The sequence below is a fragment of the Carcharhinus amblyrhynchos genome, chromosome 12 (assembly GCF_965287045.1).
Source record: "Carcharhinus amblyrhynchos chromosome 12, sCarAmb.v2.hapA, whole genome shotgun sequence".
In the NCBI taxonomy this organism is placed as follows: Eukaryota; Metazoa; Chordata; class Chondrichthyes; order Carcharhiniformes; family Carcharhinidae; genus Carcharhinus; species Carcharhinus amblyrhynchos.
In genome coordinates, this window is record NC_137335.1 from 54,499,876 (window position 1) to 54,527,866 (window position 27,991).

The 27,991-nt window shown below is 40.9% G+C and overlaps 1 protein-coding gene across 1 annotated transcript; it reads left to right on the forward strand.

The window, feature by feature from the left end:
* rrp15 (ribosomal RNA processing 15 homolog) lies at positions 1-27,424 on the forward strand. Its single transcript, XM_080200545.1, has 5 exons — positions 1-105; positions 4,646-4,869; positions 8,618-8,715; positions 9,184-9,385; positions 27,128-27,424. The coding sequence occupies exons 1-5, from the start codon at positions 42-44 to the stop codon at positions 27,272-27,274; spliced, it is 735 nt and encodes a 244-aa protein (XP_080056671.1). The 5' UTR covers positions 1-41; the 3' UTR covers positions 27,275-27,424.
* Positions 27,425-27,991: the final 567 nt, after the last annotated feature.

Below are 27,991 nucleotides of genomic sequence, written 5' to 3' on the forward strand. Positions count from 1 at the left end.
AAGTTGTGCCGGTTGCACTAGGGCAGCTGTTTCCGGTCAAGATGGCGCTGCAGGCTGAGGTGCTTTCACGTGGAGACGCTAGTGGAGAAGAAGCGGAATTGAGCGGTAAAGGACACGGAGCGGAGCCCCGGGATAGTGGGGGAAGCTCCGGCTTGAGGGAGAAGCCAGTGGGGCGGTTGTGGGGAGAGGAGTGCGGAACCGTGCAGCCCGGTGACCAGCATTCACCTCACAGTTAAACCCATCCCATTCTGCTCGGAATTATTTTAGCTAAAACCTTCCTATCCCCGCTTCTCGGCTCGTCATTCTGTGTTTCTAATCTGTACTGTTATCAACTATCTGTTTGAATGTTTCCCTGTTCTTCCTCCATCAGGCTTTTAGCATCATTAGATTTCCAGGCACTCTTTAGTTTGCCTGAATCAAATAGCACGTGTATATTTGCCTCCTCTTCACCGCCTGTGTCCTGGTCAACACTCTCCAGAAACGCATCAGTTTCCATGTATATGTCAATAGGGTCCTGCTTGGCATCTCTCTTAGACCTTGAATGCTGTTGCCACCTTGCGAAATTGTTTAATATCTGTATTAGAGTGGGACAGATCTCCTCCAGTTAAATGTTGATCACATTGAGGCCAACATATTTTAAGTTTTTTTTTAATTAAATTTATTTATTAGTGTCACAAGTAAGCTTACATTAACACTGCAATGAAGTTACTGTGAAAATCCCCAAATTGCCACCCACTGGCGTCTGTTCAGGTACACTGAGGGAGAATTTAGCATGGCCAAAGCACCTAACCAGCACATCTTTCGGACTGTGGGAAGAAACTGAGGCACCTGGAGGAAATCCACGCAGACACGGGGAGAACATGCAAACTCCACACAGACAGTGACCCAAGCTGGGAAATGAACCCGGGACCCTAGCACTGCGAGGCAGCCGTGTCAACCACGCTGCCACCGTTAATTTCCATCAGCATCTTTTTCCACAGTTCCATTGGCTTCCCTGGCCGTTGTTTCAGGCTGAGTTGGGGAGGAGGTAACTAGGGTAACCATGACAGAACTTGCTTCCTCCTGTAATCCACATCCTGTTTTATAATGTTGCCCATTTTGGAAAACAAAGTATTGGGCTATACACCAAAATTACTTTTAATCTGCCCGTTCAGTGTCGTGAAGACTTATTAATAATAGCCCTATTCCCTTACCTCTTGTTGGTTTCTATTGAATAATGAATTCATTCTGCAGGTTTCCACCAGAAATATGTTCAGCCTATTGCTACTATGAATCTGATGCTATAAAATTTAAGATGCTCTTGATTGTTCCTCCTTGATTACATAAAGTTATTGCACTGAACAATTCGTCCAGACACTAAGTTGCTTTCAAGAATAGTGTGCTGTTGATGCTTTAAGCAATTCACTTGTGTATCTACATCTGTAAGTGTCAAAACAGGTGGGGAGATAAAGAAGAATGATAAAGGCAGACCCATGTCTTATGTTAGTGTATATGCTGTATTTAAGGTATTGCTGACACACTGATGAGTGCATTTTGCTGGAGTTATTTAGTCTCAAAATTACTTTGTGGTCAATTATCATAAATGTGCTATTTATGCCTCTACTTCATCACTTACTCCCTTCATTGTCTCTGCTTGTCCATCATTGTGTTCCAGATGACTCACAACTTCTTGCAGCTCAACCTTGGTGATACTGAAACCATTTTCTGTTATCCTGGCTGCAAACGCTGATCAAACTTGATGTCTGATTTGGCCTTGAGCTCATGTTAAAGCTCTGCAGCTTGTCTATTTGCTTACTTTTGTCTCTGTAGCATTGCATCCACCATCTCTGAGGGTTTTTATTTGCTTTTGTCACCTGCTGTCCTTGCTTCAAAATTGCAACACCCCGATCACTGTTCTCCGATTTACACTTGCTGATATTCTTAGTCAATTTGAATGTTCTTGGCCTTGTCCATAATTTCTTCCCCACCCTATCTGCACCATCTTTACAATTCTATATTGCCTTCAAAGTTACCCTTCAATCTTCTGCGATTCTCCTGTCCCTTCACCTCATCAGTTAACTCAGTTCTACTCTGTGGAGCTTCCTTCTAAATTTCTGTCATTTCACCCAAAAATCATCCTCGAAACCTATCTGAATTTCTCCCCAGCTTGACATCAATTTTTATGATGCCTATTTGTGAAGCGCCTGAGATGTTTTTGATGCTAACAGCACTTTACAAATGCAGGTTATTGTGATCACTGCAACAATTAAAGCAGCCACATTACTTTAAAAAAATATTTTCTCTGTGATGGCATTGCAAAATGGACAGCAAAACATTCAGTAGGGTGTGTTATACAATGATACTAATGAAGATAGAGAAAACCCTCCAGGTTCTGCACCTGAAATGGGTATTAGCGTCTTTGCAAATGCAACTAGGAAGACCTAATGGCTTGGTTGAGGTCCCCTTTGCAAGATTGGGCTGTCCCGCAAGGAAAACTTGGTCTATATGTGGCTTAACCAGCAATATTTTTTAAAGGACCAGTTCAAAAATAAAATGATACTTGTTTGATTTGGGGTCTGGGAGATGCAGAAGTTCCCTCTGGGTCCATTGCAGTGCTGAAGACTATTGTTGGCCTCTGCTTCCACTCTGTCTCCCACGACCTACCTGAAGACAGCTGCCAGTGGTCCAAACTTTGAATATTTTCACTGGCAAATCACCAAGGACACCTATCTGCAGTTATCAGTCTTCTGTTTTAAAAAAAAAATGCACAAATGCCCTGGTTGCACAGGAATTTGTTCACTGCCTGGCTTATTCCAGTCTGTGAACACAGTCTTAATTTCTAGACTGTTATATCTCATATACATGGGAAACTACCACTGGAGGTCCCTTTCCAAGCCACTCACCACCCTGACTTAGAATTACGTGGCTGGATCAAAATCCTGTATCTTGTTCCCTAACAGCACTGTGAGTGTACCTACACCACATGAGGGGAGATCTCATTGAGACGTATAAGATGATGAATGGGATGGATAGGATAGAGGTGGAGAGACTCTTCCCGCTCAGAAAGGACAGTAGGACTAAGGGGCACAGCCTCAAGATAAAGGGTGGGCGGTTTAGAACGGAGTTGAGGAAGAACTTCTTCACTCAAAGGGTGGTGAATCTCTGGAATTCTCTGCCCGTTGAAGTGGTGGAGGCTACCTCGCTAAATATTTTTAAGACGCGGATTGATGGGTTTTTGATAAGAGAGGGGATTAAGGGTTATGGGGAGAGGGCGGGAATGTGGAACTGAGCCACGACAGATCAGCCATGATCTTATTGAATGGCGAGGCAGGCTCGAAGGGCTAGATGGCCTACTCCTGCTCCTATTTCTTATGTTCTTACATCGACTATAGCAGTTCAAGAATGCAGCTCGCCACCATCTTCAATGGCAATTAAGGGTGGGCCATAAATGAATGGCCCAGCCAGCGACATCCACAGCCCTTGAATGAATTAAAAAAAACGTATGACACTGTTCTGTGATAATGCAGATCTTCAATTGCCTTTCCCTTCAGCTTTTAGCTTCTTGGCTTTTTAAATTTTCTTTTTACAATTGTTAAATAACACAATTCTGGCACTATTTCCAGTTATTCCATGTACTTAATTCAAGTTTTAAAGTTTGTGCTGCCCTTAGCGGGCACCTTATTTTGAAGATATGAGGCAGGACCAGTTGTAGTTTATTCTCAGGACTGAAACCATGAGGTAGGGAGGACTTGGAAAATGTGAGCACAAGCTGGCTGTTCTCATTCCCCACTTGCCTAACTCCAGCTTACAATATAACTTGCTGTGCACACATTGGGTACTGATCTGTATTTTAACACTCAACAGTGTGTTGGGCCGAGCAGAAGTGGCCGTCTACAAGACAAGGTTGGATGTGCCTCACTCCCGCAGCCTTATCTGTCCCCGAATGGCCCTGCGGAGGGAGTGTGCAGTGCCTGCTGCTATGCTTTTACAACTGATGGGCAATGCAGGTGCTGGAGGACAGGTTGGATACGGATGTCAGTCTTAGTATTTAATTTGATGGGTTGGCTGTTAAGGTTTTTGGTTTGATAGCACTGGAGCAGTCTCATGTCTCCTTATGGGTTTCATAAGAAAAGGCATCCAAGTGCACTGTGATGGTGAGTGTTAACCTGCTCATATCCTGTGCTGAACTGCTGTTCTGTCAGCATGTTTGTGTTTTGTTTGTTAACTTGGCTGGTCAGTGTAATTTGGTCAGTAATAAATTCAAAAAGTGCACAAGTATTTTGGTGTGCCCCTGAATTATTTACATAAAGATCTAAATGAATTGGAAATAGTCCACAATTGTAAGGGATTGTGCTGAGTGTTCTTCAACACCTCAAAGTTTATGTTTACAAAATTGAATTCCTGTGACAGACAACAAATCAGAGTTAGTTTAATGTAACAGGAATTCAGCTTTGGAAAAGGAAAGTTTGAATGAAGAATCTAAAGACACAATAGGATTCAAATTTCTAATTTTTCCCTTAAATATTCCTAAGCCTGAGTAACAGAGCTGGAGCTTTGAGACTGCTACACCTCTTGGTGACACTAGGTGTCAGCATTGCATCAAATGAATTTCACCCAAATGCATTCTTTATATTCAGAACAATAATGCCTGCCTGTCCTGCTTTAGGTTCTGATGGAGATCTTGCAAGTGACCGCTTCTCTTCGGGTGAAGATGAAAAAAAAACTGCAGATGCAAAAGCAGCAAATTCCACTACTGGCTGGGCAGATGCTATGGCCAAAATTCTGAGAAAGACGGTACCTGGGACTAAACCAACCATTCTTGCTAAAAGTAAAGAGAAACAGACAGAAAAAGAAAAACGGAAGCAGGCAATGTTGGAAAAGCGGAAACAGGTATTGATTGCATTGCATTCTTAAGATTTAAGCAATAAAGATTTTTTGCATGAGCCTAAAGTGATGAAATATATCTGCACAAGCTGAATTCCACATGGATTAATGTACTGAACATCAAGCAAATTCCGCCTTCACCAGGGCTATATTTTACAATTTGTAAAATATATTTTACGTAAGATGGATAAATTCTTGAAACGTCAGAACTCTGCTTCTTCCTGTGCACTTGAACATAAGAACATAAGAAATAGGAGCAGGAGTAGGCCATCTAGCCCTTTGAGCCTGCCCCGCCAAACAATAAGATCATGGCTAATCTGAAATGGATCAGTTCCACTTTCCCGCTTTCTCCCCATAACCCTTAATTCCCCTGTCCATCAAAAACCTGTCTACCCGTGACTTAAATATATTTAGCGAGGGAGCCTCCACCACTTCAACAGGCAGAGAATTCCAGAGATTCACTACCCTTTGAGTGAAGAAGTTTCTCCTCAACTCTGATCTAAACTCTTCCCCCCCCCCCTCCATTCTTGAGGCTGTGCCCTCTAGTCCTGCTATCCTTTCTAAGCGGGGAGAATCTCTCTACCTCTACCCTATCCAGCCCCTTCATTATCTTGAGTGGGGAAGGAACTTACCAGCTGGTAGTTTACACCTCAAACAAGAATTGAAATGTCCTAATGTTAACCTGCGTAGTAGGTGGAGTATCTATTTACTGGCAGCTCATAATCATACCAAATGGGAAATTGGTATGAACCCAATTAACGTTATAAGTGGAGGGCAAGATCCTAGAATACAACCCTGGCTTAAAAGACAACTTCTACTTTCTTATCAAACACAGAGGTACAGAGTCACAGGACCACAAATTTGTTTTAACTAAAGAAAAAAAATTACACTTGAAAAAATTGGATTATAATACAATACTTCTTTACTCCCTTCTTGGCTCAGCAAATACTCACAGGTTTTAAAATTAACACAGAGGACACAGTACGTTTGAATCAATAGTCTCATTAACACACAAATTTTTTTTTAAGCACACAGCTTGGCTGTGGTCAAATGCATACATTCCTCCCTGAACCCAAGTTAGTGCCTGTGGATTTTTCCTCAGAATCCACCGGATGATCGTCATATGAGAATTTTCAAACTCCACTCCCAAAGCGCACTCTAAAACTTTCTTTTTCAATTAATACAATTTTCCATTAGCTAGTTGCATTCTGAACTCCATGTTTTCCAAAGAACTCTTGCCAGAGCTTCTGCTACAGTTCTACCAGTGAACCCACTACGAGTTTTACACTAACCCCTTTTAGGATTTCTTTGCCTTGACTGACTACACAAATTCTGATATCCAGCCAATACATCCTTCCCAAATACTGTAAAATTTGTTTCACAGGCGATAGTAAGACATTCCAAACTTTAGGATTACTTCAGAAACCTTTCTTTAGCATTCTCATCAACCGATTCCTTCTCAGCTTTGCCTGGGATGCCCGTGAACACTATCAGTTCTGTTTCCAGAACCAACCGTCCTTTTGTTCCTCTGGAACTTGTTTTCTTGTATCCTACTCCATTGTACAGCTTCTCTTGAAAAGCTGAGAGAGATGTTCCCTCTCCAACTGCCTGTCACCAATTCCTTTTCGCAGAGCTGTGGGGCATGTTCCCTCTCCAGCTGTCTATTTGCACCTGCCTAACTTCCAGTTAAACTGAGAACAAAGGAAAAGCTTTTTATCTTATAAGAGACTCTAGTTGCTAAGCAACTATATTCATTCGTCATACAGTTGTTCTCTAAGCACAATAGCATCACAGTTGGAACTTAACCAATTCCCACACACGCAAACACCTTTTTCCCATCATGAAACTAACTACCGACCTCTTTTAGGCACAGAAATATTAAATTAAACCCAGATAAAACCATATTTTATTTTTAATATTTATCTGTACAAATATAAATCCCTGAGAACTACTTTTGATTTCTTAACAAGATCAAATGGATTTCTTCTAAACCTGAAGGTAATAGAGCTGTGGAGCAAATTACTAGGGAAGCCCATTGAAGATGGCATTATAAATGGGCCTTAAAAAGAAAGGCACATGGAGTTGACCAATAAAAAAGCAGATGCATTACAATCAGGGTAGATTATATGTTGTCTTGAAAATTGAAATAGGTTTTCAAAGCTAGGTGGTTTAAAATGCTTTTCTGCACAAACAGCATTTAATACAACATTTCCATGTTGTTATAACTCTTCCATGCATTTCAATGGAGGAAAGTACTTCATTTCAGACTAATGTCCCTCATTGGGCACAAAATTTATTTTTAAGCAAAAGTTGCCTTGTTGGCACCAGTTGCAATATGGTGTCCACAGATGTATTTACCGATGCCAGTAACTCTTCAGTTGAGGTTTTAGTTTTGCTGATGTCAGTTCCCGACAAATGTTTGGATATTTATTGCCGTCATTTATTTATTAGAAATCTTAGATTTCTAAACAGTCATGACATTATTCAGCATGAACCTCCCAAACAAATATTACTATTTTTCAGGTTTTCCACTTTTCTGAATTATCAGGTGTACGTAGGTGTCATATGCAAATAGTTGAGTCTGCAGCTGTCACTGTTTTCGGACATGCATCTCATTTTGTCTGCTTTCTATTCTTGGCCCATGTCTGAATGCAAACAGGGAGTGTGCAAAGTCAAAGAAGCTGGACAAAGATGTGAATTGGGTTGGATTGCTATCTGCGAATTCAACATATCTTTAATCTTTTCTTTCTTTCCTGATGTAATACCTTATTTGTTCAGTGATATAATATTAAGAGGGATTGCTGGGATTGTGTGGTATATATGGGTAAGCAATGCTAAAATTGCACTTGGAGAGCACTGTGTTTACTGTTGACCAGTGTAGAATTGCAAATGTTTATCTTGGCCACTCATTTAAAGAAGGAGTGTTACCTCAGGGATGCTGGCAGTGGATCTGGAGGCAGCAATGCCATTTGAACCCCTCAATCACATTGTAAACCACAAACTTTTAAAGTTTGAAGAGTTTGTCAACAAACCCCCAAGATTGGATTACTGCCAGTAACCCTGTGCCAGACCTCCAGCATTTATGTTTAGTAGTAAATTCTATTAAATTTACATACGTTTCTAATATTTCTGGAATTCTACTTAACATGGCATGTCTATAAAGAAGTGATTCTGAGGGGCACTGAGTGCGGTGGGCTAGTATATCCTTAACCTCTGGATTGGGAACTGACAGGAGGCAACTTTTCTTTTCCCTGAATGTGGGAGTTCCATGTGAAACAAGTTTGTCTGGCTCCATTGACATTCCTAGTGGATGTGGGCCTACCATATACAACTGCTTCTAATTCAATTCAGTTCGTAATCTGGCAGAGACTGGTGTCAGAAAAGAAAATCTTATACTGGTGCAGCTGGCGGGGGGTTTTAGGCACATTATAGCCAGTGCTATACCTGATGCAGAAGTACTTGAGACTGACGAGTGTTGAATGGGGTAAAGTACTTCATTTCAGACTAATGTCCCTCATTGGGCACAAAATTTATTTTTAAGTAGAAGTTGGCTTGCTGGCACCAGTTGCAATATGATGTTCACAGATGTATTCACCGATGCCAGTAACTCTTCAGTTGAGGTTTTAGTTTCGCTGATGTCAGTTCCTGACAAATGTTTGGATATTTATTGCTGTCATTTATTCATTAGAAATCTTAGATTTCTAAACAGTTAAGACATTATTCAACATGCCTTTACATTAACTTCCTTTGGCAGCTGGATAAAAGAAAAGAATGGGAACAGATGTGCAGAGTGAAACCTGACGTCATTCAAGACCGAGAAACCGAAAGAAACTTCCAAAAAGTAGCCACTAGGTAGGTATTGTGCAATTCTGCATGGACGGCACAGTGGAAAGGGGTTTTTCTTTTGAATAGATGCTACAGCAAACGTGAAAGCAAGTTCCTATCCTCTATATCGTGCCTTGGGATTATTTAGAAGAAAATGGGACTGTGGTTTAATACCTCATCTGAAGGCACCTCAGTAGTGCAGCATTCCCTCAGTACTACACTGGAGTGAATGTCATGAATTTTTTACATACTCGAGCCTTGGAGTGGGATTTGAAACCAGAACCCTGAGACTCATAGGCGAGCAACTTTCTACTTCACACCAGTTCCTGGGTCAGCTCAGGTGGAGTTTGGGTGAAATTAATGCCAGTTTCCCCGAAAGTAGGATATGCAGGACGTGTATAGTGTGTGTGAAAAATGGGCAAATTGGCTAGAAAGTAGGCTAATACTTCCCATCTGTGTGAACTGGGATGACTAAGCTATTTGTTTAATACGCAGAGGTGTTGTGCAGCTATTTAATGCTGTGCGAAAGCATCAAAGCAGTATGGATGAAAAAATTAAAGAAGCAGGTGGGTCTGAACGAAAGCGTGCCAAGTTACTGTCGTCTGTCTCGAAGAAAGATTTCATCAGTGTGCTCCGAGGATCAGGACAGAATGTACATCAGGACTCAGCTGAACGGACGGCGAATGGTGGAAAGCAGGTGTGTGGAATTTTGTATAAGATTACTAAGCGCTATCAGTTCTGTTGATCATGTTGGGGGGTGGTGGCATGGACTTGTTTTAAAAGGCTTGGTATATTCACCTGTTAATAATCGTGATCATCACTGCCTTGGTGGTTTTGATCTAATTAAAGCAGTATTGCTGCACTTCATTTTTTAACTGGTGAGTAACAACACAGTTCCTAGTGTGTCTTGGATAGGTACTCGACCCTTATTTTTTTCACTCAGGAAATGTGGGTTTGACTGGCAAGACCAGCTGTGTGCCATTATCACCATTGCGAGTGTGATACCAATCCACTGCTTTGAACCTCTGCAATCCACGTGTTAGGTTGGGAGTTGCAAGATTTTGACTCAGCACCAGTGAGGGACAGTGATATGTTTCCAAGTCAGGACACTGTGTGATTTGGAGGGGAGGTTATGGTGTTCCTATGTACCTGTTGCCCTTGTTGCTGGAGGTGGTGGAGGTCAATGATTTGGCAGGTTTCTGCAGAGCATCTAATAGGTAATGCACATTGCAATCACAGTGTGCAGTGATGAAAGGTGTGAACTTTTAAGGCAATGAATGGGATGCCAATCAAATAAGCAAATGAAGAGTATTCCATCATGCTCTGGACATATAGATGGTAAGTAGATTTCAGAGAGTCAAGAAGTGATATATTCACCACAGAACCTGCAGCTTCTTGGAACCACACTAATTGGTCTAGCTAGGGTAAATGCATGAGTTATGAGGATAGGGCCTGTGTGGGATTGTGGTTGGTGCATACTCAATAGGCTGAATGGCCTCCTGCACTGTAAGATTCTATGATTCTGTGTGCTTGATGCAGTTAAGCTACTGGTTAAAGATGATCTTTGGGTTGTTAATGGTGGGATTTTCAGCTATGTTGAGTTTTGAGGTGATGTACTGGAAAGTACATTTACTTTGTAAAAAGGAGTATGAGCAAAGTAAATGTCACGATGGCCACTGTTTTCTATAGTCTAAAGCAGGATGCGTAGGACACAAGCCCAACCATTCTGCCAGTTAGCTCAGCAACAATGGAATATGATATCAACCAGGCATATGATATCAAGAAATGGCAGAAGGCATTGAAAATTGCAAAGGTCCAAACAATCTTCTGTAAATAGTATTGAAGACATGCTTCAGCAGTAGCTGCTCTCTAGCTAAGCTAATCCAGTGCAGTTATAGCACTGGGTTTGTGTTCCAGCAGATAGCATGTTTGAAAAGCACTTAAGTCAAATTATCCAGTTAAATGTCAGGGATGTTATTCATTAATGCAGTCGGTATGTAGATTTTTTAATACTTTTTTTGTGGAAGAGAGAATTTCATTGTCTTATTACTTGAAGCAGAAATTATTACTTGAAATGATCATACTTAATTGTCCATAATTGTCATCTGATTAAGTTGCAGAACTTAAGACTTCATATGATTTAATTTTAAGTTGTGGGAATCAGGCAAGATCAGGCAGTATCTGTGGAGAAAGTGCAAAAAGAAAGATGGTCAACATTTTGTATCTCTGATCTTTTGTCAGAACCCTGAATTTCAATGGAGAATTCACAGTATTTTGTCTGACCCACCCTAGCCAATGGACACAGGTTTCCTTTTGCCAGATGAATGTTTGGCTGCTGAAGACTCTCCAAATGAAATTATTTATTGAAGCAGATTCTGTTTGATGTGGAATCCACACACTTTTTCACTAAGGGCACCCTGCATTATTGAAGTGCAAAAACCTAGTGCAGTTTGACAAGGACTAAGGTTTGGAAGCTTCCAAGTGAAGAGATATTGTTGCAGTTTAGACAATTAAGTCTGTGGCACTTAAAGCTTTTAGCCTTATCTTCCAATTAGGAGTAACCTACCCATTAGAGAATTGACTGGCAGTGTTATTTCGGGTAAAGTAGGAATAAACAGTCATTTTTTTCAGCTTTTGTTATTTCACTAGAACAAATTCCTGACTCTAGCCTGCCATTTTGTGACTAAGTTGACCCCTAACACACTTTGCATACCTTGTTTTATTCCTGTCTTTACACCAAAGAGAAGATCCTGAATGGCATGTTTAGCAGCACATGTTGCGATAAGCTATCGATTGCAACTATCCCCTTGCTCACGACATGGGCACACATATACACTTGCAATGTTTCACCAGTTGGAAATGTGGCGTTTCTGCAACTGCTTGTCTCTTTACCATGCAATCATGAAAAGTGCCAAGCATCTGAGATTTGATTCATTCCTAATTTTCAAATGTGATAGAGGTTTTATCTCTTGCCACGCATCCACCTCATAATTTGGCACCTGACCTCTCACAAGGGACAGAGGAAACCAGTGTATACCTAGATGTTCTGAACGATGGAGGGGAACTACTTCCATGCACTTCTTTTGCCATAAGCTTGATCTACATTAAAACTTTACTGTCTCTTAATAAAGTTGAATAAAACCAGAAATTTTTTTAATTAATTCATTGGATGTGTGTGATGCTGGCTGGCCAGCATTTATTGCCTATCCTTAATTGCCTTTCAAGGTGATGGTGAGCTGCTGCCTTGAACTGTTGCAGTTCATGTGGTGTAGACACATCCACAGTACTGTTAGGGAGGCTGTTCCAGGTTTTTTATTCAGCGGTAGTGAAGGAACAGTGATATATTTCCAGATGAGTGGCTTGGAGGGGACCTTCTGCTTTTTGTTCCTGCATTTGATCCTGCATTTGATCCTACGTTATTCAAAACGCTGACTTACCAGTAAGAATATTTTCTATTTCCGATTTGATATCTTTCAAGAGAGCACATGAGGGAACCCACAACAATATCACTGGTAGCTAGTTGTTGAAGATGGTAAATGAAGTGCACCAGTACTAAAATTGTCTCAACACCCCCCACGAGGTAACTTGGTGGCTTGTGACTCTAATCATTAAGATTGATGCTATGCCCATCAAACATTAACCTTGCCTAGAGAAATTTATTTGTTTTGTAATAAGCCCATCCACACCTTCCATCCTTTTAATAGGCAATATAGACTGGTTCATCGAAGCCTATATTTTGAGTGCCCGTACCACCATTTTTAATCTCTTGTGCAAATTGGATGCACTTCAACCCACTGAGGTACATGCCAGCTTAATATATTGCAGTTTCCAACAAACCTGTGTGCATCTTTGGCATTAGTATAGCAGTTGACTTTGCCTGCAGATCAGCAGAAGGCTGCAAAAGCACTTGTCATCATCAGCTATCATGTCTGCTTCATTGGTCCCAAGTTTAATAGCAGTATGGCTGGGTGCTTTGTTTATTCATTTGTACCATAGGGGTCATCAGTTACGAAAAACTGAAGTGGGACTTCCTTTCTATTTGTTTACAAAAGTGAATTTCGCTGGCCACGCCAGCATTCAGTAACTGCCCCTAATTCCCCTTGAGAAGGTGATGGTGAACCACCTTCCTGGACACAGAATTCTTGTGGTGAAAATATTCTCAGTGGTGTTCCAGTGAGTGTTCCAGGATTTTGACCCATTCATGATGAAGAAATGGTGAACATTTCGAAATTGGGTACTGTGTGAATTAAGGAAACTTAGAAGTCATGCTGTTTTGCTCCTGAACCTATTCCATTATTCAGTTAGATTATAGTTAATTGTTACCTCAATTCTATTTACTTGCTTCATTCCCTAACCTTTAACACGCTTTTCTCACAAAATTCTTAAGCGTTTGAGTTGACGTATTCAGTTTGTCAATCGTCAAAATGTTTTACGCTGTCTTGGTGAGGCCTGCATCATACTGCAGGCAGCTCAGAACTTTCTTCTTGTTAAAGAAGATAACTAACCAGCAGTCTGAAGTTATCAGCTTTGGAGCAATAGCATTCTTCTTCATCATCAGCATAGCGACAACAGGCAGTCAGTGGTACAGTGGTTAGCACTGCTGCCTCACAGCACCAGGGACCCAAGTTCGATTCCTGCCTTGAGTCACTGTGTGGAGTCTGCATGTTCTCCCCGTGTCTGAGTGGGTTTCCTCCGGATGCTTCAGTTTTCTCCCACCGTCAGAAAGATGTGCTGGTTAGGTGGACTGGCCGTGCTAAATTCTTCCTCCTATACGCGAATAGATGCGGAATGTCGTGACTAGGGGAATTTTACAGTAACTTCATCACATGCTAATGTAAGCCTACTGTGACACTACAGCATCCTATTTGCAACTGTGTTTGGCAAAACTCTGCAGGTTATTCAGATAAATAGATTTAACAGAAGTAGTATCTTCCATTACTGAGTCTTAATGGTTTCTACAAAATTATCAGTTGACTGATGATAGCAATGAACTTGTCTATCCATTTTTCAACTAAAAATTTGGAATGGCTGTAACAGCACCTCAGCATTCTCGAGATTCAGGCAACATTTCCTTCTTTGACCTGCCACAGTTTGCAGTCACCTGAAGCTCTTACTCTGAGAGGCAGAAGTTCAATTACAGATGATGGCAGAGGAGGAAATTGCGTGTGTGGATCTGGTGATAATAGTTGTACTTCAAGTGAAGTCATCGAGCAGGAGTATATCACTGTCCATCAAGTGTAATGGTCACAAAGCAGCATCACTGCTGAAGGCAGTAACTAAATGTCAAAAGTATGTAATTTGTAGTGAAGTGCTTTGGAACGTGCTGAGGATGTAAAAAGTGCTCTGTAAATACAAGTTTTTTTTCTGATAATTTAACTTACATGGTAGACAGGTCCAGTTTCGACTGCTTTCTTAGTTCCTTCTTAATTGCATCATTTAGTGACTTAGTATTGTATTTATGTTAAAGACTGGTATTCTAAAATAAACCTTTTGTTTCTTTAGTTATTTGAACTGATGAGGCCCTGGGTGCAACTGATTCATTGCTTTTTGTGGTTATTTTCAATTAATATTAAGCAGAAATGTTGAATAGTTGTACAGTTAGACATGAAGCATTCTGACATATGGGGTGGGATTTTCCAGCTGTTCCCATGGCAGGATTTTCCAGTTCCACTGACAGAACCCTCCCCTACCTCCCGCTGCGGGTTCCCCAGCGACGGAGGCTGAGAACAACATGAAACCCTGTTGACAGCATTGGGACCAGAAGACCCTGTCACTGGCCGACGGATGGGTTGCCTCCACTGCTGCATGATTGGAAGTTAAAATTCCTTCCATTAAGTACATTTTTTATATTTGGCATTTTTGTAAAACTTTGGCAGCTTGGGTATGCAAGTATATTTTTATCCTTAATTCTCCTCAGAAATGAGCATTGCTACTTGATAGAAATTATGTCTATTTGTTTTTCTTCACAATGGTATAAAAATGAAATTTGTTTTCTTGTGAAGTGTGGCAACTAAGATATTGAAAAGCTGATGGGATATATATCATGCTTTTGTATCTGTGTTTCTAGTTTTTTTAATGCGGAGAAATACTCTGCATGGTTTGAGGTTTAACTGTTTGTTTTGTGATAGAGCGAGTTGTTGGCTGGAGTCAAATATTTGCCTTCTTTGCTTCAAACTAGTCTTTTTGCAGGTTTTGTTTGCCCAGATGGAAGTGACTACCCTTGAGTATAAGCCAGAATAACTTATATATAACTTGAGGTGTCTTTTCCTCTTAGTGATTTTGTACTTGACATTTTTTTGGGGTGGTTTGTTTTTCTCCCACTTCTATGAAGTATCAAAGTAATACTTAGGTCGGGTACTTTTTCATTTGCAACTTGTCACCACTTTTTCTCTTGTGTTTTACTAAGTTTTTTGAGGCATTCTGTGTAATACTAAGACTTCATTAGATTGTGGAAGGTTTTTCCAAAAGAAGATTGGGTGTTGTAATTAAATACTTCAAACTTATAAAGCTGAGCTTATGCGTACTAATACTGAAATATTTGGAAAGATTTGATGTGTTACCTAGCAACGTGGGAGGACTGGGTTTTTGCTGAGCTTATTTCTGTATAGTGCAGTTAGCTCTAGGCCAATGTAGAAGGATACTTTGGACAGTAAAAACAGTAAGTAAACCAGCTGGATTACAGTTTTTTTATGTTTAAATGCAGTCAGTGAAACAGAGATCCCTTTAAGAATGCAAAGTTGAATTTTAAATTGCACAATCTATTGAAGCAGGTAATTTCACGGTTTGTTAAGGAGATAAATTTAATTTTGATGGTTTACGTTGGCAGCATTTTAGTATCATTAGAAACAAAGTTTACACAAAGTATGACTGTTTTCTTGCCATTTCTGTCATGGATGATAAAAATGCAACAAGACGGCAGTTTAAGGTATAGTGTTCTGGACAACATCATGTTTTGAGATGAGCTGCAGGAGTGCAGTGTAAACTGTGGCGAAGACTTTTGGTTTGGGCACTGCCTGACTGCAGTGTTAGCTGTGCACATTACTGATATCTCACCATTTAGTGGTTAGGACACCGAGCAGTGTGACATTGGCAATACGCTCACCCAAAACGGCAGTCAGAAGGTCTGAGCTTGTGTCATTTTCATTAACATTGCGCGTTGGTGAGCTGTAAGCACCAAGCAGGCTGCCATTTGTTGGTTTTGCACATGGGAAAATGGCACAGATAGGCATGGGAAGAAGTGGGGTGTGGTTAGTGGAAGAGTGGCAAGTCAAGGCTGTAGGAATTTTGAGATTGTGCTCCGACAGGATCCATTAAAAAAAAGCAAAATCTATCTTTTGGGAGTGGCTTCCAGTGATACCTTTAAGGATGGCTGCAGGATTCTCTTGATACTTAGTGAGATGGAATTAATGTATCTATTTCTGTTTTAAGTATTGCAATTGGAATTTTACAGCCAGCTTATTATGCCAGTTTACTGAACTGGACACGGTGGCACAGTGGTTAGCACTGCTGCCTCACAGTGCCAGGGACCCAGGTTCGGGATTCCCAGCTTAGGTGCCTGCCCGTGCAGAGTCTGCATGTTCTCCCCGTGTCTGCATGGGTTTCCCCCAGGTGCTCCGGTTTCCTCCCACAGTCCGAAAGACAAGCTAGTTAGGTGCATTGGCCATGCTATATTCTCCCTGAGTGTACCCAAACTGGCAACAGAGTGTGGCGATTCGGGGATTTTCACAGTAACCTCATAGCAGTGTTAATATAAGCCTACTTTTTGTGACACTAATAAATAAATGTTTGTGCCTCTTTTGGGCAGAAAGTGTTGAGCCCTCATTAAAGGCTGGCTAAAACTTGATTGAGATAGGCGAATGACTGCAAGGTCCTTAGTGACCTTTCAATTGGCAGTCACTCCATTTTAGACATGAAACGGGTGAGGTGACCAGCAGTTGGAGTTCTGTCCATACATCTTGGTTTTCGAAAGGAGGATCTGTGAACATGAACCCACAGAATCTTTGAAATATTAAATGCCGTACTGGCTGAAGGGCTCATCTTACCTTGGTTCCTTCAGCTTCCGTGACTTGAATGTTTCTTCCAGTAAAGACACAAAATTTAAATAATTATCATCGAATTTTGTCATTGGTACAAACATTTAATTTGGTAGAAAGCAAATGTCAAATATTCCAATATGATTGAGGTATTGTGCCACTTTTAGGTTAAACAAATAGTGTCTTAAGACTGAAATCCAGCTAGTTTTTGAGAATTTTTCAATGAATCCATGGTTAGCCATCGACTAAACCAAAGATAATTATGCCTGATTTGTTGAACAGAATCTAAACGATTGAATAAATATAGAAACTATACTCTCACTGGATGGCTTATTGATCCCCAAGTTATTGCATCAGCATAAATGAACAAAACTGACCATTTTATGAGTATAGTGAGTCATTTTGTTCAATTAGCCTTTTATTTTTAAAAAGACTGGAATTTTTTTTCGTAGTTGACAGATTTGACTTTTTGCTTTCTCTCCATCTTTCTCTCTTTCCCATCTCGTGTTAACCTCTGCCAGTATCTGACTGCTTAATAATGAGCACAAATAAGCTTTTGTAATGATCGTGTGGATGCAGCACTTAAGTAGCATTTGCCAAAAGCAATTTTCAGTAACCATGGCTGTCCAATTGGTTGTACTAATTAACGTGAGTCAATTGTATTAATGAGTATGCCACCAGTAGCATCTCCACTGTTTTCACTTCAACCTCATCTGTATTATTTCTGAGTCAAAATGAGCAGCATTAGATAAACAAGTGCCATTCACCAGTTATTTAAAGATATGATTAACTTTTTTGCCTGTCTGTGATGTGCCATTTAAAATAGCAGTGCTGTTCAAATTGCACGAGGAAACTGTAAAGGTACAAATATTAGGTAAACAAATACAATTGGCACACTCTTCCAATTGCATTTGGAAGATGTTTGTTATTTCAGGATTTGATAAGAAGTTAAGTTTAAAGTTTATTTATTAGTCACAAGTAAGGTGTGCATTAACACTGGAATGAAGTTACTGTGAAATTCCCCTGGCGCCTGTTCGGATCAATGCATCTAACCAGCACGTCTTCCAAAATGTGGGAGGAAACTGGAACACCCAGAGCAAACCCATGCAGACACGGGAAGAACAAACAAACTCCACACAGACATTGACCCAAGCCGAGAATCAAACCCAGGTCCCTGGCACTGTGAAGCCATGCCGCCCCAATTCATCATTTTATACATAAGAACATAAGAACATAAGAAATAGGAGCAGGAGTAGGCCATCTGGCCCTTCGAGCCTGCCCCGCCATTCAATAAGATCATGGCTGATCTGTCGTGGCTCAGTTCCACTTTCCCGCCCTCTCCCCATAACCCTTAATCCCCTCTCTTATCAAAAACCCATCAACCCGCTTCTTAAAAATATTTAGCGAGGCAGCCTCCACCACTTCAACGGGCAGAGAATTCCAGAGATTCACCACCCTTTGAGTGAAGAAGTTCCTCCTCAACTCCGTTCTGAACTGCCCCCCCTTTATCTTGAGGCTGTGCCCCCTAGTCCTACTGTCTTTTTTGAGCGGGAAGAGTCTTTCCACCTCTATCCTATCCATCCCATTCATCATCTTATACGTCTCAATGAGATCTCCCCTCATTCTTCTAAACTCTAACGAGTACAAGCCTAGTTTATTCAGCCTCTCCTCATAGCTCAACCCCCTCAACTCTGGTATCAGCCTAGTAAACCTCCTCTGCACTCCCTCCAAGGCCAAAATATCCTTGCGCAGGTGCGGCGCCCAAAACTGCACACAGTACTCCAGCTGCGGCCTCACCAATGCCCTATACAGCTGCAGCAAGACCTCCCTACTTTTATATTCAATCCCCCTCGCTATGAAGGCCAGCATCCCATTCGCCTTCCTGACCACCTGCTGCACCTGCAGGCTGGGTTTTTGCGACTCATGCACAAGGACCCCGAGGTCCCTCTGCACCGTCGCCTGCTGCAGTTTTTCGCCACGTAAGTAATAGTCCTTCCTACCATTCTTCCTACCAAAGTGGACCACCTCACACTTGCCAACATTAAATTCCATTTGCCATTTCCTGGCCCATTCACCCAGCCTATCTAGATCCTTCTGCAGACTCTCCACACCCTCCGCACAATTTGCCTTTCCCCCAATCTTGGTGTCATCAGCAAATTTCGACACCCTACACTCGGTTCCCTCCTCCAGATCATCTATATAAATGGTAAATAGCTGAGGCCCCAGCACCGACCCCTGGGGCACCCCACTAGTCACCAACCGCCAATCCGAATAGCACCCATTGACCCCCACTCTCTGCCTCCTATTATCATATCAGACTTCTGACTTTACTGGCAGCCTTTTGGTGAACTTGAGGCTGGCCATTCATATCACCTGTCCACTTAATTTGTGGTTATCGAAAGACAAGGCAAATTCTTTGGAAAGGTCCACACGCCCAACATAACAGGCTGTTGCAAATCCCAGCACATCTGATATAAAGAGGATGTGAAATGGGTAATAAAACCAACGTTGCAAGATTCTAGTATTACTGCTGACTTCAAGAAGACTGTTGGAGGTGATCTCTAAAGAAAAGCCCAGCTCCCTAGAAAATACAGCTGAAGCTGATTAAGCTGTAGCATTATTTAAAGAATCCTATCAAGTTTGTACTTGCCGTAAAAGATGTCAAGCAGAGGAAGTTATTATTTAGAAGTACAAGTATACATGAGAAATATTTAAGTTGAATATAAATGATCAGGTTAATTGTTAGAGCTGTGCTATGACAGGGGAGAAAGTTCCTCAATTCCCTTTCCCTTCTATCCTTAATCACTGTGGTTTATTTTTAATGAGGCTGATGTGTGTGTTCCCAAAACTCTGTTAGTGTGTGGTTAATTTAAAAGTCACCCGCAGCAGCCTTTCATGAATTTAAACACTGGGTATCATTTATTCACATACTGGAAAGCATACTCTATATCAATGGTGCAACACACACACCCAAGAAAGGCACAATTAAAGAAGCTGGTATACTTAGAATCATAGAATCTCTACAGTGCAGAAGGAGGCCATTTGGCCTATTGAATCTGCACCGATCACAATCCCACCCAAACCCTATTCCCATAGCCCCTCATACTTACCCTGACACTAGGGTAATTTAGCATGGCCAATCAACCTAACCTGCACATCTTTGGACACTTCTACAAGTATTATTTCTACAAACAGAACAGTTAGTACTTCACGTCTTGGAGAGTCCAGTGACGAGAGGAGCTTTTTCCCACTCGAATTGAAGTTCAGTAAGATGGCTGGGTTAAACCTGCGTTATTTGCAGGGTTCCTTTGAAGTAAATATTATTCACGATTGTGTAGACAGGTCCTGATGGCTGTTGCAGCCAGAGATCTAATTTCTTACAGGTGAAATTGAAATTGTTTGAAACAGGTTAGAGGAGGTTTTTAAAACACTTTTGGCTTCATCGATCTTGATAAGGCAAGATCACACTGCCTATCTTTGGAGCTGTAGTTCTGTAGTTTGCCTGGTCTCTCTCAGTTTTTGAATAAAAGGATTAAAAATCAGAGCAGTTTTGATCAGATGATGCACATTGATACACAATGGAAGATAAATGATGGTATTTCGTAATGAAAGGTGACTTTTCAGTCACGTGGCCAAAAGGCATTTATATACAATAATCTTTAGCATTTCGTATTGGATACTCAGTCTTCACAACCCTCCTTTGTTACATGCCATACCTGGAGTCAGAGATTCTGGGAGTTTATTATCTCTGTTTTGGAGAAGCCTTGACAAAAGTAGATGTGAAATTTCACAGAAGAGTGCTATTTAGGTATGTCCATCCAAGGAAGACTCCTGTCTGTTATCATCCACTTTAGAAGTTGTCAGAAAGCTTGCTGGGCTGTTGAACTTGCAAATGTCAGATGAGCCCCATGGCAGCCATCTTTTAGCTCATCAGGGTCCATTTTCATAGAATTGTAGTGTCCAACAGTGCAGAAGGAGACCATTCGGCCTATTGAGTCTGCACCAACCACAATCCCACCAAGGCCCTATCCCCATGACACCTTGCATTTACCCTAGCTAATCCTTCTGACATAAGGGGCAATTTAGCATGGTCAATCCACCTAGGCTGCACATCTTTGGACTACGGGAGGAAACTGGAGCACCCAGAGGGAGCCCACGCAGACACAGGGAGAATGTGCAGACTTTAAAAGCAATACAGTTTTTAAAAGAAAATGTGAGATCTTCAGGGCTTTACTGACATGACCATTTCCTTTGAGCAAGTTTAGAAAATACCCTGAAATAAACCTAGCACTAAGATTATTTTCTCATTCATTGTTTAATAAGTTCTTTTGTACAAACTGGGCGGGGAAATGGCCTCTGCATCTGTAAATAGTTCTTTCAGGCATGAAGCTAAGCTCAGGTTTACCTGTTTGGTAGCTTAAATGGAAGTTAAGGATCTCATGGCAAGTTTTGAAGAGCAGAAGTTTGTTTTTGTTCTAGCCATTCCTTCCTCAACTGTTAGCACCACTGAAAATAAATGTACTGATCATTCATCTCATTGATGTTTGTGAGGATCTTGTATATAAAACAGCTGCTGTAATTTATCATGCAAAATTTCAAAAAGAATTCATTATATGATAGAGATGTTTAATTGAGACTCAATTTAGGGTACAGCATAAAATCATGGCTTTATTTTTAAATTTCATGAAAACATAATGGATTCAAAGATAGGAAGCTGCATTTGAATGAGTTGCTCTTGGAAAATTGTTGCATTTTAAGTTGTCCTTTGGATCCTCTGGACATAGATAAATGCTATTTGGTTAAAATATACTACAGTTTCTTTTATCTCAAGCAACAGCATTTACTTCGTAAAACTGCATGTATGCTTTCTGTATTAACTTTATTTCAATATGGATCAATTGGTACCACTGTCTGCTGTTTTAAAAGTTCTTATGTTCAAATCTCACTCCAGGGCTTGAGCACATCGTTGAGGTTACCATTCAGTGCAATAGTTGGAGAATGCGGTGTTGTTGGATGCATGAGTTACACCTTGCCTTCAGTCATTTTCGCAAGGCAGGGAATTCTGGTATCTTGGCTGAGAAAGTTCCCTTACCAAAAGTACCTAAACTGAGATTAATCTGGTTGATCATCTCATTTACCCTTTATAAGCTGGTGCTGCACCTAGTTTGGCTCCTGTGTTTATATATGTAAGTGAAGAAATAATTTGTTTAATAGCACTTTGATATTTTTAGCAACATGTTGAGATGCAAGTCTTTTAATGACTGGGCTTTATTCCAAATTGTTCAAAATTAAAAGGCTAAAATCCTTTAGCTTGCAAATCATCATTACAAGATTTTTAATATGTTTAGTTTGAATAGTTTGTTTTAGGAAGTTGTGTCTCAACTAGACATTGAAAGATTGCCTTCAACATTGAATGCAATTGCAGGTTATTTGGTTTGCAGTTATCGTGCCAAGAACAGTCCTAACATTGCGTTGAGCATGTGGATAGGAAAATGGCTTGTGAGGGAGCTATTGAATGCCTATCCTTCAGTTAAAATGGATTCATCTGGTTCCTGAACTGATGAAAGGTCATCGACTGAAAACGTTAGCTCTGTTTCTCATTACAGATGCTGAGTGTTTCCAGCATTTTTTGTCTTTCAGATTTCCAGCATCTGCGGTATTTTGCTTTTTGTCCCAAGCTGAGACTCTGGATTCAGTCTCCAAGCCCCTGAATGGGGAACTTGACACTTTAACCAACATCAATCAGTCCATTCATAATTTGCTTTTTCTGACATTAAAAACCATCCTATTTTAATATAGATGAAAATTTGAGGATTGTTGAGTTGAAAACAAGTTGTTTATGGCTTTCTTTGGCTTGTGAGGAATAAATTTTGCCAGGTAGAAGAGATCCTTCCATTTTTCTGGCTTCACACATGGTTTTAATGTGAGTTGTAGTTTCAGCCCCTCCGATCAACAGCAAAAGAAACGAAGTCTTGTAACTGGCTGCTGATCAGAGCAACTCCAACTGTTGTGCTTTGCATTTGATCTGTTCATGAAGTTTTGGCATGGATCCTGATGGAAAGGAAAGAATGTCAAGTATAGAGCCATGAACCAAACTAAACTATTGGAAAAAATATGCTGCAGGAGATCAGTAAAATAACTATTCTTGTCATTGAAAAGTCTAATTAGAAAATGTTGTATGGCACAAAAATCCTTGGCTCAAATGACGAATGTGAACTTCGCTGATTGTTTTACATTTGTCACTGGGATTTTTCAGGTAATCACAAATCAAGTCCATTCGCTTGACAGCAATTTTCCAATTACCATTGGGCATGCACTGCCGAACCAACCCATTAAGTTATTTATTTTTCTTTCAAAATGAGCAACCTGGAGCTAACAACTACAGATCAAACCACTCATAGTTCTTTCATTGTCTTCAGTCTTTACTTTCATTCCGTCGGACCGGTGCCTGTAATTAACATTTGCAACTTAATACACATTTCTGTGAAAAGAAAACACAAAATGTACCCTTAAAATCATTTAATGGTGGAAATTTTTAAAGAGGTTTTCCAAAATAGATCTAATTTTGACATTTCACAGGGAAGGCAAAGGATCCAAAAATAGATTTTTCCTTTTCAGTGTTTTACATTGACTTAAGCCATTAGATTTTAAAAAAAACTTGTGGTATTCTGGGTAAGGTTTTCTTGGCACTTTGAAGGAATGATGCGTGCTTCAGAGAAAAGGGGAGGTCGTTGGCTTAGGTTGTGCAAGCTGTGGAGGACGAATATTGCTGGTATCTTGTTGCATTTACAGTTACCCACACACTTTTCCTGGGCTTTTGCACGATGGCTTACAGCAAATAGAGGTCCACTGTAGGGTAGTGCTTCAAACGAGGGGCCTGCGACCTGTGCAAGCAACAACTCACTTTCAACCTACCAGATTGAAGAGCATTTATTGCGACAGGGTTTAAAGCAGGAAGAAAACAAAGCACTGGAAAAAGCGAGCAGGTCTGGCAGCATCGGTGGAGAAAGAAACAAAGTTAACATTTTGAGTCTGCATTACTCTTTGGAACCTCGAGGGAGAAATGTGATGAGTTGGTGCAAAATAGAAAGTCTGGGATAGCTAGGAACTTACCTATCCCTGACCTTTTGTTTTACACCATTCCCTCTAAATAGAACAAAATCCATCACGTTTCTCCCTCTCTTGAACTCTGAAGAAGTCATATGGACTCAACACATTAACACTTCCTTTTTCCATGGATGCTGCCAGACCTGCTGAGTTTTTCCAGCATTTTCTCTTTTCGTTTCAGATTTCCAGCATCGGCAATATTTTGCTTTTGTGAAAACAGCAAGTGTAAGCTAGAATTTTTAATACAACATGACATCATGTACAGCGAAATAGGCAGAGAAAGCAAGATGGGTTGAAAGAGGAATGTGCAAATCTTTTAAATATATTTAGTAGTTAAAGTCTGAGGGAATGAGGTTTCCAGTTGAAAATGTTCAATGCCAGAGTGGTGGTTCATGAGTAATTTAACTATTACATCACTAAGTTTCACTTATACTTGAATGAATAAGCAGCGACTTTTTCATAACATGTTTAGTAACTATTGTTGTGTATTTTAGTGCTGAGGCTCTTGATAATGTATTGGTGTAACAAAACTTCTGGAGGCACAGGGCAACTTTGACAGTAACTTTTTGATTTATAGTACTGCTCATTTTGCTTTCCATACCAATGCTGACAGTCATTGAGAAACTTAAATAGTGAATTGCAAATCCATTGTTGAAATATCTATCGACTGGGAAACGATGGTAAAAATGTATTTTGTAGTCATGTAGACATCTAAGCAAAGGAAGGAAAGTATAAAGAGGAAATAGGGGCTGGTGTCTTGGTCCTACTTGTGCTAAATTATTTTCCACTAATTCCTCACGTCCATATTTTATGGGCCTGTAGTTTGGAAATGGCAGTTCTTGCCGCATCGGTGGCTAAATCCTAAACTATCAAAAAATAATGCCATCAGCAAATTGAAATGTATGCAAATAGACTTGCAATTTGTATGTGGCTCCATGGTATGCATCTCAGCACCTGCAAGGACAACCCAATTGGTGGCACAGTGGTTAGCACAGCTGCCTCACAACACCAGGGACTTGGGTTTGATTCCTGGCTTGGGTCACTGTCTGTGTAGAAACTGCATGTTCTCCCCACGTCTGCATGAATTTCCTCCGGGTGCTTCGATTTCCTCCCACAGTCCAAAAGACGTGCTGGTTAGGTGCATTTGCCCTGCTACCTTCTCCTTCAGTGTACTCAACAGGCGCCAGAGTGTGGCGACTAGGGGAGTTTCACAGTTACTTCATCACACTGTTAATATAAACCCACTTGTGACACTAATAAATAATCTTAATAAACTCTTAAACTTAGTTCGAGCATCCCTGTCCCACATATTAAATCTAGTAATACTAAACCATACAAAGCCCCAGGTTCAGTTTCTGGTCTGCACTGAGTTGACTTAGGTCATATGGGGTAATATTTAGATGTTTGGTTTATGACAATAGATAATTTATCAGAGCTCTTGATCACCTGGTGGTCTTGACTGGGTAGTGCATGATCCCAGTTGGAAAGTGCTTGGATGAAGGAAGGACTTGGTTGTGATGGCCTCTGTTGAAGAGGCTAGTAGTACTTATTATCTATGATGTGGAGATGCTGGAGTTGGACTGGGGTGGGCACAGTAAGAAGTCTCTCAACACCAGATTAAAGCCCAACACGTTTAATTGGCAGCACGAGCTTTCGGAGCTCTGCTTCACTTACCTGATGAAGGAGCAATCTCACTATCTAGGCACACATGAAGAATGGTCAGTTTGTCAAGGCATTGGTTGGCTCCTCGTGTGCGTATGAGCATGCCCTGGCCTGTAGGAGAGGAGGTAGTTTGCTTGGATTTGTGAACACCCTTGTTTTCTTGATTTTATTTTTGATTATTGGCTGTGCCCAAGTCTCTCTCTGGAGCTTCAGCCTCTCCTGGAAGATTGATGATTGCCACCTCAAATTCCATTTACAAACAGTTAAATAATTAAAATATTTTTATATTTCCTACACTCTTCTTGAATCTTTTAACTGCAGTAGTGATTACCAAAATATATTTTCCACATGGTATATGCAGTCACTAAATGATAACCACGCTTTCACACTTACACGTGGACGGTCCTTTAGAGTAGCTATAATTCTTGAAACTTAAGTTGTATCAATCTGACCTAATTGAAATCATGCGTGTGTCACATTGGATGCATTGTTCATGAGGCAAAGATATTAATACTGACTCTTCGGTCCACCATCCACAGTAATTGAGCCAGTGCAGTGTGATGATCCCCGTGTGATATTGTGCTTCAAGGGAGCATTTCAGGTGTATTGGGTGGAGGATTCAAGAACCACCTGCCTCTCAACTGATTCATATCAGCACCCACAGCCCTTGCCAACTTCAGAGTTCCTTCTGAAACAAGCTAAGAAAAAAATGAAGGTGATTTTGTTGTTGAAAAATGAGAAAGACCAAAGCTTCAATGGCGATTAAGTTGTGGGCATATAAGGATGTTTAGGACTCTTTAAGCTTGCAATGAAAGAGCTGCCAGCGGGGCAGGGAGATATTCAGGCATTTTATTCCGAAATCCGCGGGGGGGAGGGGTGTTTTCAGGGCTCACGTCCCAAACTTCGCTGCAAAACAACTTGTAGTTTATTTTTAAAATATATTTTAGATGTTCGTGTTAAAGACAATTAACGATGTTATCTGTTTTAGCTGTCAATTCTAACGGCGCGGAGAAGGGCTTTTTACGATCTGGTGAATTGTGCGCCTTGACTTGTTGTACAGTGGGACGGAGTAATGCTGAGAAGCGCCTCAGAGTGGCGCTCCAGCTCCACCCTTTCTGTGTCTGCAGTTCAGTGCTCATATCAAGTTGTAAAGTTCTACACAGCCATCGTATAAATAGTAACTCTTGAGGAAAGGGAGTTGAGGGAGAACTCACGGCTGATTTCAAGTCCTGAGCCGGATGCCTCTAGTTTTAAACACAAATATAGGAAATGTTGTACAAGATTGCTTCCGCTCCAACCAACCGACCGCAAGAGAATGAATTAGTGCCACGATAACAGGGTTTGACTCGTTCCAAGCACAGATCCATATTATAGTCATCAGACCTCCGAAAGGCCAGCTTTGTGCCATATGAGGTAATGTAGCAGCACATCAAGGGAATTTGGTTTGGAGATCAAAAGAAATATTGTATCTCGTTTCGAGAGGGCTTATTAAATTAATGTCCTGTATGGGATTGGTAATGCCAAGAAATATTCTAATGAGCCATCACCTGGGGGTCAGGTGAGTGTTCAGAAAAATTAACCGTATACCTTCATTTATGCTTTTGATTATCTTTCGTAAACTGGTTAATCTATTTCAGATTAAAATTAAATCGGAAGACAGTGCAACATGGAACATTTTACGTGACGACTTCATGATGGGAGCTACAATGAAAGACTGGGATAAAGAGAGTGAGGATGAAGCAACGGCGAAAGGAGATGCCCATGAGAGTGATTCAGACCGATAAACCTTGTGATGGCTTATACTTGGCGGAAGCCAACATGAACTGCAATAATGCTCATTCTGTGAATGTGTGAAATTGTGAGAGAGAACTGCCTTCTAAATGAACCATTGTTCCTTTCTAAGAACTCTAAAATAAACGTGTTCTAAATCTTTACATTCCGTTGTATTTTGTGCCCAGATCCCTTCAGAGTTGAGTGAGCATTTAGAATCCATGCTGGTTGGAATAGTAATACGGATTCAGTGAAAAGTATTAGAGTGATGCTTGTACGTCTTCCCACCCTCGCCGAGGGTGCACCAAGCGTTCATTCTCCCTTAAGCACAGCAGACACCTGAGGTTCACCCACAAGGAGCTATTTTGGTGTTTCGCGGGGAAATGGGGTGAGAATAGGAACCCACAGAGTAATGCGATAAAGGACCAGTTAATCTTGGAAAAATAGCCACGATACTTCGCCAGACCTCATCACCCTTCTTTAGCATCCACCTGAACAGCCAGATAGGACATCTTCCGTCTCGGTGAAGCATCACTTACAACCACTAAGTGACTTCGCCCAGTCCTCAGATGGGGATTGTTGCTGTAAACGAAAAATATGTAAAATGTTTCCGAACATGTAGCACTTGTTTATAAACCATGTGTATCTATACATAGGGCAGCACATGTAGATTTGGAGGTCATTGTGAATGGAGCGAGGCGGGGAGTTGTTGGCCGGGGGTGTGGGGGGTG